At 31.1% G+C, this 17,208-nt stretch overlaps 2 protein-coding genes across 5 annotated transcripts; one reads left to right on the top strand and one right to left on the bottom strand.

The window, feature by feature from the left end:
* The first annotated feature begins 761 nt into the window (after nt 1-761).
* Nucleotides 762-2,331, top strand: LOC123206488 (protein LIGHT-DEPENDENT SHORT HYPOCOTYLS 1-like). The gene has a single exon (XM_044623716.1). It carries the CDS (start codon nt 1,401-1,403, stop codon nt 2,001-2,003), a length of 603 nt encoding a protein of 200 aa, XP_044479651.1. The 5' UTR covers nt 762-1,400; the 3' UTR covers nt 2,004-2,331.
* A 7,280-nt stretch (nt 2,332-9,611) lies between these two features.
* Nucleotides 9,612-16,879, bottom strand: LOC123209317 (probable low-specificity L-threonine aldolase 1). Of its 4 annotated transcripts, none has more exons than XM_044627296.1 (11): nt 16,736-16,879; nt 14,286-14,397; nt 13,309-13,762; nt 12,425-12,536; nt 11,414-11,464; nt 11,212-11,283; nt 10,990-11,122; nt 10,788-10,846; nt 10,478-10,578; nt 10,012-10,078; nt 9,612-9,917 (listed from the first exon to the last, which is right to left on the bottom strand). In XM_044627296.1, exons 3-11 carry the CDS (start codon nt 13,749-13,751, stop codon nt 9,879-9,881), a joined length of 1,077 nt encoding a protein of 358 aa, XP_044483231.1. In that variant the 5' UTR covers nt 13,752-13,762; nt 14,286-14,397; nt 16,736-16,879; the 3' UTR covers nt 9,612-9,878. The 4 variants fall into 4 exon arrangements, with proteins under 4 accessions (XP_044483231.1, XP_044483230.1, XP_044483229.1 ...); XM_044627295.1 differs by lacking the exon at nt 16,736-16,879 and adding an exon at nt 14,471-14,734; XM_044627294.1 differs by lacking the exon at nt 16,736-16,879 and adding an exon at nt 14,510-14,733.
* Between the last annotated feature and the right edge of the window lie 329 nt (nt 16,880-17,208).

The raw sequence follows: 17,208 nt of genomic DNA, 5'->3' as shown, positions 1-17,208 counted from the left end.
CCATCCACTAAATCTCATTTATATTAAATAAACATTTTACACATGATGAAATCAAATCAAGGAAGCTGTCTAGCTTATAATGTTCATATGGAAATTTGAAATGACTAGGACTCAAGTCCTAATTTTCACTCGAAGGAAAAGGAAAGAAAGTAGATAGAAGGGTAAATTAGTAATTGCTGTGAAGGTTCCTTACTTCCTTCTATCACAAATTCACGTAATAATATTGGTATCAAATATCAATCAATTCAATTTTCATACTTTTAGACAATAGGCTGTTGTGCTTGCCACGCAACTGAAAAAAAAAAAAAATGTACATAAATAAAATATATAATTTTATAAATAAATTAAAAAGCTTATTTTAAATTAAAATTTATTATAAACCTAAATTTATATTTATTAATCTTAGAAAATTTTAAATATAAATTTAAAACCTAAATTTAAATTTAATATAATATTTAAGATTTAAAAAATTATCAGATATAAGTTTAGATTTAGATTCAATTTTGGGTGAAAATATGTTTATTTATTTTATAAGTAAAATAATATTTAATTAAATAATAATATATTATTATTTAAAAATAAAATTATATGATTATTCTGATAAATAATTTGATTGAAAAAGGATAAAAGTGTGTACATGGCAGCGTATTTTAGCTTTTGTACTACCTTGGGTCACCGTCAACTTTACTCACTGGTAAATCTTGTCCTATTTTTAGCAAATGCAGTCTCTTGTCAACTTTACTTATTACCTGAGACCTAAGACCTCCTGTTTAACCCAATGGATTGTTCCCTTTCTCTCTTTCTCTCTCTTTCTTTCTCTTTATCTACCAGGAGTTCAACTCCAGTTCTCATAAAGAAAATCTGATGGCTCTGATCTCTTATTATCATCTTTTTCGTTCTTCAAGTTAATTACTTACTGTAACCATCCACCCATTTGTAACTTCAGTCCTGCCACGTTTCTTGAAGGCCTATTTGCTTTTCTTTCGCTCAAATCAATTAAAACCTCCAACTATTCTTCTCTCTTCAATTTCATTTCTTCTTCTTCTTCTTCTTCTTCTTCCTCTTCTTCTTTCTGTCATGAAGTATTAAGGATTCCATGCAGAATCTACCTCACAGATTTTCTCTCTTTTCTTCAATACATGAAGATTTGGACTAGTACTCAATATCTCATAATCATCAGCTTTTAGTTCACTATTCAGTAGCATAACATCAACATTTCTACTATTTTCTCGACACTCCTTAAGAGTCAACTCTTTAGGGTTCTTTCTACCATCAAAAGAGGCCAAACGTTAGAGGAAAAAACCCTAAAAGGAGCCGACAAGCAGCCCTAGAGTGGTTATTTTATCTTCAAATATCATCTCATTTAAGATCTGATCGAGAAAAAAACAAATTCATATTCTATGGATTTAGTTTCTCCACCAGCACCACCACACACTGCGGGCTACTCAAGCCCCACTCACGCGAACCCAATCGCCAACACCACCGCCACATCAAACAGTTCAATCAGCGCAAGCTCTTCATCCCCATCAAATTCAACAACTCCCACGACGCCAAGCCGCTATGAGAACCAAAAACGCAGAGACTGGAACACTTTCTGTCAGTATCTGCGAAACCACAGGCCCCCTCTTTCTCTCCCCATGTGTAGTGGCGCTCATGTCCTTGAATTCCTCCGCTACTTGGACCAATTTGGAAAGACCAAGGTCCACAACCAGACTTGTCCCTTCTTTGGACTCCCGAACCCGCCTGCCCCCTGTCCATGCCCCCTCCGCCAGGCGTGGGGGAGCCTCGATGCACTGATTGGAAGGCTCAGAGCGGCCTACGAGGAGCACGGAGGGAGACCGGAAGCAAACCCATTTGGTGCAAGAGCTGTGAGGATTTATCTGAGGGAGGTTCGTGATTTTCAAGCCAAAGCGAGAGGTGTTAGCTATGAGAAGAAGCGAAAGAGGCCGAAACAGAAGGTAACCGTTACACCATCACCGTCGGATTCTGGTCCAAATGAGTGAAAAATAATGAAAAAAATAAAAAAATTAAGTAAAATAAAACGAATAACAACATAGACCCGTTTATGTCTTGCATTAATCCTTTGCTTTATAAGTAATGTATAGGGGTGTTTTTACTTATTTTGTGTTGTTCCTCTAGTTTCATTTGGGTGCCCTGAATGTACCTTGATTTGCTATATATTATTAGTTATGTTTTGCCTGTTGGGTACCTTAAAATTGCTCTTTCAGAGGGCACTCGAGTCTTGAAGAAGCAGAAATGTAGTAGAAATTAATGACTGCAGCGAGTGAGATGATATTATACATATAAAATTTATCTGGTCATTAATATTCACTTGGTCTCTTGTGTATGTACCATAAATTTTGTTAAAAATGTTATTGCTTTCCTCAGTGCTCTTTCTTCTACTTCTTCTGTTTATATACTGAAATTCATCAAATTTCCTTTCCCTTTTGCCCACACAAAATATACATATAACATCAGAATACAATAAAGATATGCATGTAGAATTGTCTTCCTCGTTATCAAAGCAATAGAGCTTGATAGAAGCTCAATTATGATTAAGAAAAGCTTGCAATTCAAACCCTTTCACTTTTGTTTGAAACAAAGCAATTGCTAGGAGATAGCAAGCAGACATTGTGAATGTTTCACGAACATGGAAACTACAACACAGCTAGCTCTCTGATCTCTCTCTTCAATTCCCTTTTTAATTATGTAATTGTTTAGAATTTTTTCAAATAAAATATATATCTAACGAGGGACAAAGAGTAGGAGAGGTGGACATTCACGAGAGTTTAAAGGGTGAAGTCGGTTGGGTAGTAATTTAAAGATAATCTCAACAGATCTATTATTAGGCAAAAAGACAAAACCTAGATTCATTTTTCCTAATATTGATGCCAGCTAAATAACACACACGTTGTAAAGTAATTAATTACTTTGGAGGGTAGTCTATACATGAATTGGAATATAATTGGGAGATTGAGAGTCTATTTGCTATTCCACTTGGGCGACAAGCTTTAATTTGACATGATTAATTGATTAATTTAATAATGATACTAGTTTTTTATTAGTTGTTATATGAAGTTGGATTGCCCTTTTGGGACTACCTGATTTGGTGTCACCTTTGAAGGATTCACCATTAAAATACTCAAAAGCTTTGAGAGCGAATTTAACAAAATCAGTAAAAGTTGATACGATGAGTATAAATTGTATGTAGAGCTTGCTGATGATACAAGAAATGATGCTCAGCAGTACGTTTGGTGAATCTGTGGAGATTGTGATTAATTCAACTGTTGAAGAATCAAAGCTAAGGATTTGATGGCAACAACAAATATAATAATTAATTAGCTTAAATATCTAACTTATTTGTTTGAGATGATTTTTATGGCTTTTGGATGTTTTGAAATCTTTTATTTACATAATTTACTTATAGGTTTTGGCCTGATTCTCTATGCTTCCAGGATACTGTATAAAGGGTATGATATATTCTTTAAATATTCTCCTACTTTATTTAGAAGCAATTATGCTTAATCGATTATAATTAGCAAAGGATAACAACATCTTGAGGTATGAAAATTTTTTTTCTATTGATGGAATTGAATTTTTTTTTTAAATTGAAGAGAATGAATAATCAAATTTTTATATCGAAAAAACTAAATTTTTAGATTTTCTTATAGATTAGACCAAAATTTTAGTATTTCCTAGTGAAGTTATAGAATCAAACATAATTAGGTTTGTTTGTTTTGAAAACAAGTTGATTGGTTTGATAATTTCAAAAGAAAATAGTGAAAGTTTAGTCTATTGAATAGAAAAACTTTAAAGTTTAATTGCTTTAATAGAAAAATTTGAAAATTCGACCGTTTCAAAAGGAAAAAACAAAGTTTAGTGTCTTCAATATAAAAAAAAAGGTGATAGTTTGATACCTCTTGATGATATTATACTAATTCGCGGACAATATTAATTATAATCTTTCAATATGAAATTTTTATTTTTTAATCTGTTATAATATGTAGTTTCCTCGTTGCCTGTATATGGAATTAATGGATCATGTGAGGATTATACTTTGAAAAATAATCCTTAGCACATATTTTTCATTTTCAATTTATTCATTTTGGTTCATCTAGATTTGATTTTGAAGGTAATTATTTTGAGGCACCAGATAAAGAGATTATGTTGAATCCATGGATGTGCATATATTCTTGATTCTGATATATATGATCTGATTGTATAGGGCATTTGCACAAGATATATATAATATGTTATATCTGAAAAAGAAAGATTCATGATTTTTATCTCTATAATCCCAAATGATTTTTATGTCAGATATGTTTAGATCCAGGCTCAGTCGTTTTTCTGATCCAAATGATATATATATATAAAGAACACATGATATTCTTCTTGTGTTCTTGTTTCCAGATTTGGATATCCTATTTTTCTTTTATCAGTGAACCTTGTTGGAGAACTTAGTTATCTGAGACTGCCCTAAATGTGTCTGCCATGCATTACAAAGTACCCAAATTTTAGAGTTGTGTTTATGGTATTTCTATTTCGGGTAAAGTCTAAAAGTAGCTTCAAGAATAAAGTGAATATGCTTTCCTTATGATCTCCAGCGGTTTCTCTATCGATGTTCTATGAATGTGAATTTGGCCTTGAAAACAAGGACTCGTGAATCTTGCATGTATTTGTAAGTCTACTATACTGGAAATAAAATTACTCAAGATCGATTTTCAATTGGGCTGATTTTAAATGCTGCAGAAATACAAAAAAAATTAATAAACCAAAACGTTGGTGGTTTAGAAGATGGATGTGATCTTCCATCCACTACAAACTGTACCGCTTTACAATGGAAAATGACTTCATGTCTTTTCAGAAAAAAATATTGGAAACTGTGAAGAATGGTCGAGGACTTGAGGCATATGCATGAACCTGAGGTAGCTATAGCCAATCGTTTTCTTCTGGTTCTCTTTCAAAACACTCTGATGCATTCTAAAGGCAACAGTGAAATTGCTTTTGAATTGCATATTTTTGCATAAATAAATTTGAACGAGTCATTATTATCTTTTACCTAAATTTTCTAGTGTTTAACTATTTAAATCTTTTCACATATATATATATATATATGTATATATATATATTTACTTTGTCTTGCAATCTCGCATCCTTATATGAACACTTATTGAATCGATTTAACATGGCTTTATTTTTGTTAGATAAACCAAAATTTCATGAACTCTGAATTTTCAAGATTTGATAATGCATTTTCAAAAAAGCTTCTTGAAAACGAAAACGGAATTTGATATTGAGTAGTATTGTATTTTTTATTAAATGAAGAGATGTCATCTCGAAAATTTCAACTATTTTGTTTCCTCTTTTTATCAAATGCAATATCCCTAGCAAATAGAGGAATGTTTAGCTAATAAAATTTATGTCGTCATAACAAAATACAGTTTCTTTCCCACTTTGATATATTAACCTGGTGAAAAAAAATGTTTAGTCTTCGTAACTAAATTGACTTGTTTTGAGAAAAATAGGTTTGCTCAAAGCCCGAAAATGAGTACGCAAGAAAAATGTAACAAGCACTCCTTTATAGTTTAGATTCAAATTTAGGGTTTTTGATATGTATTTATCTTAACAAAAAAGGAATTTTTCAATTAAAAAAAAAGGAAGTAAATGAAGATAAGGATGAGAAATATCACTGGAATTGGGGGTCGTGTCGAGATGATATATATATATATATATATATATATATATATATCCTATCACTCTTTTGTCTTTTCATTGTTTTCGTCTTTTTATATTAATATATTTATTTAAAATGTTAACATGTTTTTATAATGTTAATTTATTTATATTTTTAAATTTTATTTGTGTGTTTTGTTATGCAATTAACTTGGTTAGCATATGTTATTTATGACATTTGAAATAAGAAATTGTTTTTAGCTTTAGTTAATTTTGTTATTTAATAGTTTATGTTATGTTTAAAGGGTACGAAAATGAAAATTTTCTTCAAGGGTAAGAGACAAAATTTTTTTATAATTCTTATAACGGAAATGGGTCAAAAATTATGATTGATACTCTTTACAAGGTAGGGACAAGAAATAGGATATTCAACCTTGTCTCTCTCGTAGCCATCACTAGTGAATGGAGCATGGTCTCAATATTTCATAAAGCTTGGGTAAGAATAAAGTGGGAAGTTTGTCAAGCCTCATATATTCTCTAGCAAGGTGATTCATTCCACATGGCTAGCGAAAGAAACCTAAATTCTTTCAATAAAGCTTGGGTTCCCATAGCCTATTAAATGGAAAATTGCCACATCACACATTGTTAGCAAATAGAGTTTGCTCGATTTTATTTTTGTAGGATAAGTTCCTATAAATAGTTACCTACAGATATGTTTTAAGATAGGGATGACAATAGAGAGGGGTAGAGAAGAGATTTCAATCTTTGTCATCATCCTCGTATGAGATATCAATACTTATTTTCGATCCGTCTTCTTTACAAAGATGAAAATGATTTCTCGTTTTCTCTCCGCGAAGAAAAATTTCTGTCTTGTTCTCATAGGAAAAAATTCCCTTTTCGTACTCGTAATAAAAAATATATTTTTTATACTTTTTAAACACATTATAAATATATTAAATAATAAAATTAAGTAAAATTAAAATTAATATACTATTTCAAATATCACAATATAATATATTAACTACTTTAATATGCACAACAAAAACTTAAATAAATTTGAAAAATATAAATAATATAAAATTATAAAGATATGTTAGTATTTTAAATAAATATATTAATATAAAATGACATAAGAGGGGTGGTGGGGAAGAAACACATCTTTGTCTTTGATTATGAAGATTTTTTTCATTTTTGTTTTTGTCTTTTCTTTTTTATTTCTATTAGAGAATTCTCTTTGTTAGGGGTAAAATTTCAAAAATTGAATTAAAATTATTATCTCCGTTTTAAGGGAAGAACACTCATGTAAAACCCAAAAGTAAATTTGACAAATTCTATTTTCGATTCTTTTAATATAGTTAATAAATACGAATATTTTAGATAGTTGCATTAAGCTGTAAACAATCAATGTAATTAGGTTAAAATGGAGAATATTTACTCAATTGAGCCAAAGTATAACAGTTAGTATCAACGAGGATTCTACTCAATCGTACAACGTGAAGTAGGTAAATTTCTATGGATAAGACTGAAAACTTTATATATATATATATTTGCAAGGAAAAAACTATAGATTATTTTTTTTGGAAGGCTAGCAAACATATAACATGAAAATGCATGTATGTAATTGATATCTAAATAATTTAAAATTAAAATTATTTTTGACATGTCAAAATAATTATATGTGATAAATATCAAAATAATTTATAAATTAAAATTTTAAAAAGGCCTAAAACATTTTCAACCTCATTTTAATGCATTTTTAGTCACATCCACAAGATTTGAAAAACCCAAATCCTACCCATGGGCTAACTTTCTTTAAAAAAATAAGGGCAAAATTGTTATTTCATTAATTATATTAAAAAAATATAAATTCATTATGTTTTTTCTCCATAATTTTAAAAACTAATAACTTTACTCATACCTAAAGTTTTCTAACTTTCAAAAGTAAAATTCCCCCCTCCCAAAACTTAGGGATTATTTTTCAGATGTTTTCTGACTACCATCTCTGACAATCGATGATAACACTTCAATCCACTATTCGTTGGCCACCAGATCTTCACTCTCTGATTGAAAAAGAGGCGACGAAGATGCGTTTTTGTCGATTCCAGACGAATCAACGAAGATGAGCATCTTCGTTATTTTTTCTGAAATCAATGAAGACCCTTATCTCCATCAATTCTAGACAAATTGACGACGATGAGCATTTTCGTCGATTCTTCTAGAATTGACGAAGACCCTTATCTTCATTAATTCAATAGAATCGATGAAGATGGGTCTTTAGTGGGTCATCTAGAAGCTTCGAAAGTGGCCGATGAGATAGTGGGTTGAAACTTTTTCTTCGGTGGCTGGAGATGGTGGTCGGAGAGCCTCTGAAAAATAAGCCTTAGATTTTAAGGGAGGGGAGATGTTACTTTTGAAAGTTGGAAAACTTTAGATAAGGGTAAAAATTGTTAGTTTTTAAAACTATAGGAGAAAAATATAATAAATTTATATTTTTAAATAATTAATAAAATGATGATTTTACCTTTACTTTTTGTAACAAAGGTTAGCCTATAGGTGGGTTTTAGATTTTTCAAACCCCATGGGTGCATCGATAATGCACTCAAACTTGGGGGTGACCAATACTTTTGGCCTTTTAAAAATCTGGAAAGCCTCTGTATTTTTATTGCCATCGCTGACAACAGTCAGATGTGGAGGCCTGTCCATGACACGCCTATGCTAGTGCCCATAGCCATGTCAAATCAAGTTATTTAAAAACAATATATTTTAATTAATTGATTTATAAAGAAAAATTCAATTTAATTACCCCTAAAAAATAATGTAATTTAAGAGGAAATTATTAAGGAATGACACTATATATTAAAAAAAAAAACCTCGAGTGGACTTTTATACATTCCGTACACACTATCCCGCATTCTACTATCAAAGACAGCTGACACGTGCACATTTATGTGGTCCCCACTAAACGCGTTTTCCCGCGTGCAATTTTGTACTGGATGTCGTGCGGGGGCCAGATAATTCCCAGTCCCACTTACCAAAACAAATTTAAATAACCATAAACAATGGGCTGTGATGTGACTCATGTGTTTGTCTGCCTACTACCTCGTGTATGAAATATAAGTAGATGCATAAGACGTGGAAAGTTTTGACCCGCTTGATGTGCTAAATAATGCCCGTACGGCGAGAGATCGAGCCTTTGATGTGCGTGCGTGATTATTTACCTTGTTTGGCCGTTGCTCTCTTTGCTATTTATGGGAGGCATTATGATTAATTTGTTATTATTTTAATAATTTAATTTCAAGAAAACAAATTAAGTACTATACGGATTTAGGTAATTTTCTCTATTTTTGGTGATCACGAGAAATTTATTTTTTTAATACGGAGAAACCGATAAAGATTATTTAGCACAACCTCTTTTTAGGTTATTTTGAATATATTTTCCCTTTTTTTAAAATTAAAAAATTGTCCTCCAATTGGTAATACTTTTTTTTTAATTAAGTATTTATTAATACCAAATTTTCAACTGTGTATTGTAAATTCGAAATTATTAATTTAATTTTTAATATTAAGTTAAAAACAATTAAAATTAATGTTAGTTCAATATTTTTTATCATTATAGAATTCAATGGTACAATGATATATCATGTCACATCATAAAGTGCAAAAATAGAATTAAAATACACTATGAGGGGAGGAGAGCATAAATAAAGGAGCAAATGAATGGGATATGAAAGCAGGCCTCTTGGGCCTGGCTCACTGCCATTTGGGGCCTATAAATGTGACAGCCATTATTAGCTATCCATGGTCGCCAATTCATTTGCGTTCAAGAAATGATAGATAAAGAAAGTTTGTCGTTAAGAGAAGAGTCTGGTGCCAAATTGTCAAGAGTAAACTTCTCCAGAAGAAACAAATTAAGAAAATGTTATTTGAGAGTTAGAAAATGCAGCTCCAAAAGTTGTTGGGATTTTCCATTCTTCCTTGGATTAAAGTTGGCAACTAAATCAACATTAAAATCAAGATTCTCATGTAAAGGAGATGCAACAAATGGTGTAGTTAAAAAAAGAAAAATCAGATTTTAATAGATATGGTTAGGAGTATATTAACTCCTTACCCAAATTCTTATGGATTCATGGCACTTAATAGATTATGCCTCTGATTCAAGTTTTAACAATTTTTTCTTTTAAACTTATGGATTGCAAGTTCTTCCACTAGTTCCCATTTTCTGCCTGTGCTCCACTCAAAGCTTGCTGCAAAATACATGTAAACGAAAGTGTTAAGTTACAAGTTTAATGTTCAATTCTGATTGAAGAAATTAACAGATGACAATGTGGTATCAGTCACCTGAAAGCATGACAATGTGTACTGCACATCACTAGCAGAAATTTGATGGTGGAGAACAATTCGAATTCTGATATCAATGAAAATATACACTAGGATTAGCATGTTTTAACCCAATCATATAGTGACATATCATTATTGGTATCTGTTAATACTTATTATAAATGCAAATCGTTTTATTTTACATTATATGCATCATTGTGGAAGAAATTAACATGAAATGTAGAGCCACTACTTTAAAGAGCCATGGCTCTGATTTGGTTTTGCAGAACCTTTTGGAATAGGGAGAAAAGCAACACAGGAAAGCCCTTCAAAAATAAGTTTTAACTTGTATTCTATATAAGCAGAAACTGGAAACCCTGCAAAAACTTGTAGCATGTACTTTCAAGCTAGGTGGATAAAGTGCTTACCTGAACATTCAAAACGAACAATGGGAAGAATAAAATCATGGTCGAGTATTTTGACATACCTCTTTGAGCTTTGTGGCATCAAAAGTACACCACGTTCTTCCAAGAACTTGCATAGATGGTCTCCTTTGATTTTTGCGCCCTCCTCTATTTCAAAATAAAACTGGTAATATGCAGGAAAAGAGGTGTGTATTAATACAGTACTCTTTTCAAAAACTCTTGACTGAAGTTTAGATATGAGCCCTACTAACAGATTGTAGCCTCATTTCTCATTTAAAGATTGAATAGCAAATCTATCAGAAATTCTCCAACCTTGAGTATATAACAAATAACAACTTGCCAAGATCTGAACTTTGGTTAGGAAACACTTACAATATTTGTCTCAACAGAATCAACATCAACTCTTAGACCCTTAATTTGATTCAATCCTTCTGCAAATAACAGCAGCCAAAGGAGATCCAATAACTTAAAAAGTCATAGTAACTTATGATAAAGTGAACAAAGAGAGTGAATATCCGTTTCATCAACCAAAGATGTAGGTTCATCAGTACACCCACACTAGAGAACTATTTACCTGCTAGTATTTTGGCTTTTTTGTGGTCAGACTCAAGCTTTCCAACATTCTCTTGTAAAGCAACCAAGGCAGCAGCACAAAGGATGCCAATCTGTCTCATCCCACCACCCAAGGTTTTCCTAAGCCTTCTAGCCTAAACAAGCAGAGAGGGAAATGCTTAAAAAAATCTTCTGGGAACTCTGAGGAAGATAGGAATCCTGACTAAAAAAATTTCACCATTACCTTGTCAATAAAGCTTTTGGAACCAACAATAACAGAACCAACTGGAGCACCCAGACCTTTTGATAGGCATACCTGGTTCAAAAATTTAGATGCATTCAGAAAGTGCAGATATATGGATGATAGGAACTTACCAAATGTGATAAGACCCACCCAAACTTGCATAAGAAAATTCATAAATAACATAAGAAATGAGTATTCATACCGAAACTGAATCAGCAGCTTGTACAAGCCTATGAACAGGTACACCGAGTGCCTGGCAGTACATTATTGTGGATTAGATACAACAAGAAGTTTTGACAAAAATAAGATTGAAATTTTCCATTGTAAGATCCAATGACAACAATGAGAGCTGAAAATATCCAGAGATGATCACTGCATGATGCGCACACAGTTGATATGTGAAAGGCCAGATTTATGCCACTAAAATGATTACTAAATTTGTTTACCAACAAACTTAAACAAACAAATGGGCAATTGAAACAGAGCTGAGCAAAGTGCCAGAAAAATCAAAAGAAATGATCTCATTAGAATAATCAGTTTGACAACCATCAGCATTGAAGCTATTTCTCTCCTGTCATTTTATCAGACAAGGATTAGAAGAATGTCCCCAAAACCAACTCAATAACATTTCTCAGTGGTATATATATGTCTTTATAAGCTTTTTCAGGTTGTTATCCATGAAACGAAATAAACCAAGTTTCTTTGTGTAACCCTTTTATGGTTAGTTTTGTATCCACACAATAAGCTGGGATTTCCAGAAATGAAAAACACATTTCATTATGTTTTCTATAAACTCCAAGCGTTCATTTTTTGTAACAGATTACCATTTCAATCAATTTTTCATTCAGCCATCACTGCTAAAAACAATTCTTTGTCAAAAATGCATTTAGTTTCTAGATTGCTTTTCCCAGACTTCCTGTGAAAGCGGTGGAAATCATAGTTCTAATTTGGATATAAGCTAGTGTTGCTGACATTTTACCACCAAATATATATAGCCACTTTAAAATTTAAAACAAAGAATTTATTGATATTTAATTCTTACACTTAAAGATGCCAAACCTAAAATTTTATACCAATCAAGAAAATTAATTCTAGGGACATCAGCTTCCTATGTCTATTTCCATGTTGGATTACATCACTATAGAAAGGCATGCCATAGAATGTTATAGTCGTAAAGACTTAAAACATTTAGAAGGAAAAGAAATTAACTCACAACTGCAGCATTGAAAATTCGAGCTCCATCAATGTGAAGCTTTAGACCATGCTTCTTGGCTAGCTCTCCAACACTGTCTGTATATTCTACAGAAAGGCATTTGCCACCGCAACTGCAGTTAAGATACCAGATATAAATTTATGTAGCACAAAAGACAAAAGAATAATCAAATACAATGTATTCCAAAGAGAAGAGTAATAATGTAACCATGTGGGTGATACCAATTTTTTCAACACACCAGTTAGATGATCTACAAATATTTTGCAAATACAGAGCATATGCCATAATTCCTTTTCCCAGATTTTTGGTTGAATGGATATTTTTATCATTAAATATACATTTACGATTGATATATGATGCCTTATTCAAGAGAAGAAACAATTCTCAAAATTCAAAAGGATCTGCAATAAGTACATTCCTCCAAACATAAGTGGTTAGCCAACTTTTTGTTGTTGAGACTCAACACCCATTTTGCACCAAAAAGAATCAAGAATGGGCAATAATATCTTCCTTACTAAGGCATAGAAACTGAAGGATAAGTGACATTGTGCTTCTCAATAATCTCCGAAACAGAGTAAACTAATATTCACTCAACTGATGTTAAATGGAAATCACAATAAAAATAATTTTATACTGAAGAGGCACCTGCCATCCATTCCATCTCTCATACTAGCTAAATTCAGACCATTGATAAATCAGCTTTAATTTTTAATGTGAAAAGAAAACACAGAATAATCCACTAGCAGAAAGAGAACCTGCAAAAATACTAAACTCTCCTATTCAATGCAATCAAATGCAATTGGAGTATCCAGATATTGATGGAAGTGTATAGAAATATACGTGCAGCCTAGTTCAGAAACAACCAAAGTCATAAATAAACTTACTTAGCTTGTGTATTCTCCAAACAAATAAGCCTAGTAGTTGGGTAGACGAGCTCCCCTTTTGGATTTCTGATGGCAGCTTCAATTAAATCGACATCCATTGTTCCATCTTTGTTGTTCTTTACTGTCCTTGGATGCACACCTCCAATTGTTGAAATGCCTCCATTCTCATAAATATGTATATGAGAATTGTCCCCAAGAATGACTTCACTTCCTCTTATCTCACAATGAACAAGCACACTAATGAGATTACCCATTGTGCCAGATGGGACAAATAGAGCAGCTTCCTTTCCCGTAACTTTTGCCATTTCTGATTCTAGGCGGAAGGCGGTTGGATCATATGTCAACACATCATCATCAACTTCAGCAGTAGCCATGGCAGCCCTCATGGATTCAGTTGGTTTGGTCACTGTATCTGACCGGAGATCCACAGTTTTAGTTACCATTTTCGCTGAACCTATCCAAAAGGAAAGGTTAAAAAAAAATCAATAACTCTGCAATTCTTAAAGCTACAAAAAGGGGAGAAGATGAGACTTTCAATAAATTGATGCTTACAGAATCTTCTTTCAGCCACCATTGTTGGATAAAATTAACAAAAATGATCAAATAATAACAATCAAGAATTCCAACAAAACCAAGTAATTTATATATGATGAAACCAAAATCTTTGCAGTGAAAGTGGAAAAGAAGATTAACAATAGAGTCTGTGACATGTTTGAGCAACAATTTTTACATCCCTTAAAAAAGGGAATAGCCATGTTTTGTTGAACAGAGCATAATTTCAGATTATGTTGAATTTCTATACGTGTGACACTAATCCTGGCCAACAATTTCGTATAGTTATGGGCTGGCAATCCAAATCCTAAAAGGGATGTGTTAGTAAGACTCACAATAAGTCCATTTTATCTATAAAAAATTGAACTATTCTCAGGGAAATCGAGAAACCAAAGACAAAGTGAGGGAGAGAAACAAGTTCATACCTGTCTAAGCCTTTTTCTTCTATAACTTAAACCAAGATGGAAGCACTTCAAATGACCCAAAAATTCTCTCTTTGCGGCCAAATTCAACTTAATTTGAGAAAATTTTCTCGATCTGCAGACATACAACAATTAAGAAACCCTTTTAACAGAATCAAAAGAATATATCATAATATTATAAAACACACCGAAGAATCAAGAATATACTGCATGCTCAAAAGCTTTACCACTGAATTAAACTCAGGGAATCTTTGTACCACAACACCTCTTATCGCCCCACCTTTATATATACAAATGGATCACTCAAATCTATAAAGTGAATAGAAACAACCAAACTTCTATCTAATTTCTTATAAATTTATCGTGACGTGCAAGGTTGCATGTATGGAAGGTGAATAATCTGGCGTTGCCTAATTCGGCCTTTAATTTTTCCGGATTTGTTTATTTTCATGCAAAATAAAAAAGTTGGCAGAAAAATTGCTGAACTGTCACATTAAAACCCTGAACTAGTTCTAGAAAACTGGCTCCCAGCAAAGGCAATGACAACACAACACATTTATTTCTTCAAATTATATTTATTTTTCTTTTGTGGGCTTCCTTTTTTCAATTGGAAAAGATTTAGGGGCATTTGATTTAAAAAATATTTTATTATCAAAATAAAAAAATTATTTTAAAGATAGATTATTTTAAAAATTATTAAGCATAAATTATTATTATATTTGATAAAACTAGATAGATATAAATAATTATTATATTTGATTAAAGATAATACAAAAATATTAATATATTATTTTATTTAAATACCCTTAAAAATAATTAAAAAACTTTGCTAAAAGTATAAAATAAAACGTGTGACTATGAAATATCATCAACTTGCCAAAAAAAAAAAAAACCATATAATCAAAGATGGTTGGCATAAAAGATGAGATTTGTTTTGATTAGTAATTCTCAAATTTGGTTAAAATTAATATGGCCAATAACTATTCCCACCCAAGGTTTGATGGAATGACATTTCCACATGTTAAGTTTGAAAAACCAATTTTTCACCTATCTATTAATTTTAATAATCAAAGGAGATTTGTGTTAATTTTCTAAATATTATGATAGAGGTGTATTGTGGACGTCAATGTTATCTTTTAAAAATTTGCTAAGTATTAATTTATATTTTTTCTGTTTTATTTAGAAAATTACCATACTCACTTCATGTATTTTCAAAATATAATATAACCTCAATAGTTTGTAATGTGACATTTAAATCTCTTATTTATTGTATATTTTGGGATGTGACTATTAATTTCGAAACTATTGAGAGGTGTACTGAAATTTAAAATTTTCAAAAATACTCCAAACTTTTTTCCAATTTCAAACCCTCCATAAAAACTTCATTAACACTTCTATTTCAAAAAATTTAATTTAACTCTAAACATATGATTATATATCATTGACACTCTATCTATATTTGTATCAATATCTTTTTATTATTTTAAATTAAAATTAATATAAATTAGTGTATAAAATTATTTACTAAAATTTTTGAAATAAAGTTTAATTTGGCTTGGGGTTTTTTTGTTTTTTCAATAAATTTATAAAATAATTTACATAATTTGTTAGAAATTTAATAGAGGAGTGAGAAATTGATTTTTCCAAACCTAACAAGTGGAAATCTTTTATTTCATCAAACCTTGGGTGGAAAATAGTCATTTGGCCTAATTAATATTGAGTAAGCAATGTTATATGCACAACTTTCAAATATCTAATAATATATTTAAATAATATATTATCATATAATTAAATAATATATATTTAATTATAAATACTTAATTAAAAATTTAGATAATATATTAATATTTAATGGTATATTATTTAGATAATTAATTAAATATTAAAATTAAATACGTATACTTTTATTGATACAATTGGCGAGGTGGTGGCGGCTTTGCAATTTTCCACAAGAGAATTTGTTTTTGGCCTCCCATTTGGTGGGAAAAAGACTTGTTGTGGTTGTGAGTCAAACCTAGGATTACATAGTAGGGCAACGCGGAAAGTTCGATGAAAGAGTAGTTTGTAATTTCAAAACACTACTAAACATCTTCAATTGACATCTGATTTATGAAAGGGAAGAAGACTATTTTCCACCCAAATTTTAGATCACGCTCACCTACACCCATGAGAGATAGAAAATTCTAATTTCCACCCATAACCAAACTTAAGATGAAGTTATAATAAAAATTTTAACTTACAACTTTGTAATAAATTTATTTTGATAATTTTTTAATATTTAAAATGAAGTTATAATAAAAATATATTTTATATTATTTATCACATTAATAAAAAAATTATAATTTTTTATTATTTATAAATTAAATAAGATAATACTAAAAATAAAAAAATAAATTACCAGAATAACCCCAAACAAAACCTTGATAAATCATAATATAATATAATGAACGTACCTGCATGCAATACGGTTAGTGCTGAATTCAAGTTCTTGCAACTCGAAGAGATATCGGAAATGACGAGAAGAGCTCTATTTAAAGTGTTGCAATGGCGGCTCAAGGTTATCGGGGGGAAGGAAGATAGCATTTGTCTTTGTGCTTGGTTGGGATGATATCTCTTGAATTCCACTGGCTGGCTTGTCTTTTTGCCGTGTGCGCTTCGTTGGAATCTCGATCTTTATAGGCTGCTCTGTTTAAGTGGTTAGGTGGCTTGATTTATTTATGTCAAAGTGCCCACTAACTTATTACTTTCTAAAAGCCAAGGGGGACCAATGATTTTGATTTATATACTTGAATTGAAACATTTTATAGGCAATAGGAACATTCTGTTACCTCTAAAGAACGCAAGAGACACAGTTTCAGAATATTTTGTATTTAAATTTCCCAGAGTTATATGCTCTGGTCAAATTTCTAAATGGGTTAGAATTGTA

The sequence above is a fragment of the Mangifera indica genome, chromosome 2 (genome assembly GCF_011075055.1).
Source record: "Mangifera indica cultivar Alphonso chromosome 2, CATAS_Mindica_2.1, whole genome shotgun sequence".
In the NCBI taxonomy this organism is placed as follows: Eukaryota; Viridiplantae; Streptophyta; class Magnoliopsida; order Sapindales; family Anacardiaceae; genus Mangifera; species Mangifera indica.
This window is presented reverse-complemented; position numbering and strand designations above follow the sequence as displayed.

Bases quoted from the DNA above. Each gene is read 5' to 3' on its own strand.
- LOC123206488 (XM_044623716.1), top strand. From the start codon at position 1,401: ATGGATTTAGTTTCTCCACCAGCACCACCACACACTGCGGGCTACTCA.
- LOC123209317 (XM_044627296.1), bottom strand. From the start codon at position 13,751: ATGGTAACTAAAACTGTGGATCTCCGGTCAGATACAGTGACCAAACCA. The intron at 12,537-13,308 runs GTAAGTTTATTT...TCTTAACTGCAG, and splicing joins TTGGAGAATACACAAGCTAA to TTGCGGTGGCAAATGCCTTT. The intron at 11,123-11,211 runs GTAATGGTGAAA...CTGCTTGTTTAG, and splicing joins CCAAAAGCTTTATTGACAAG to GCTAGAAGGCTTAGGAAAAC.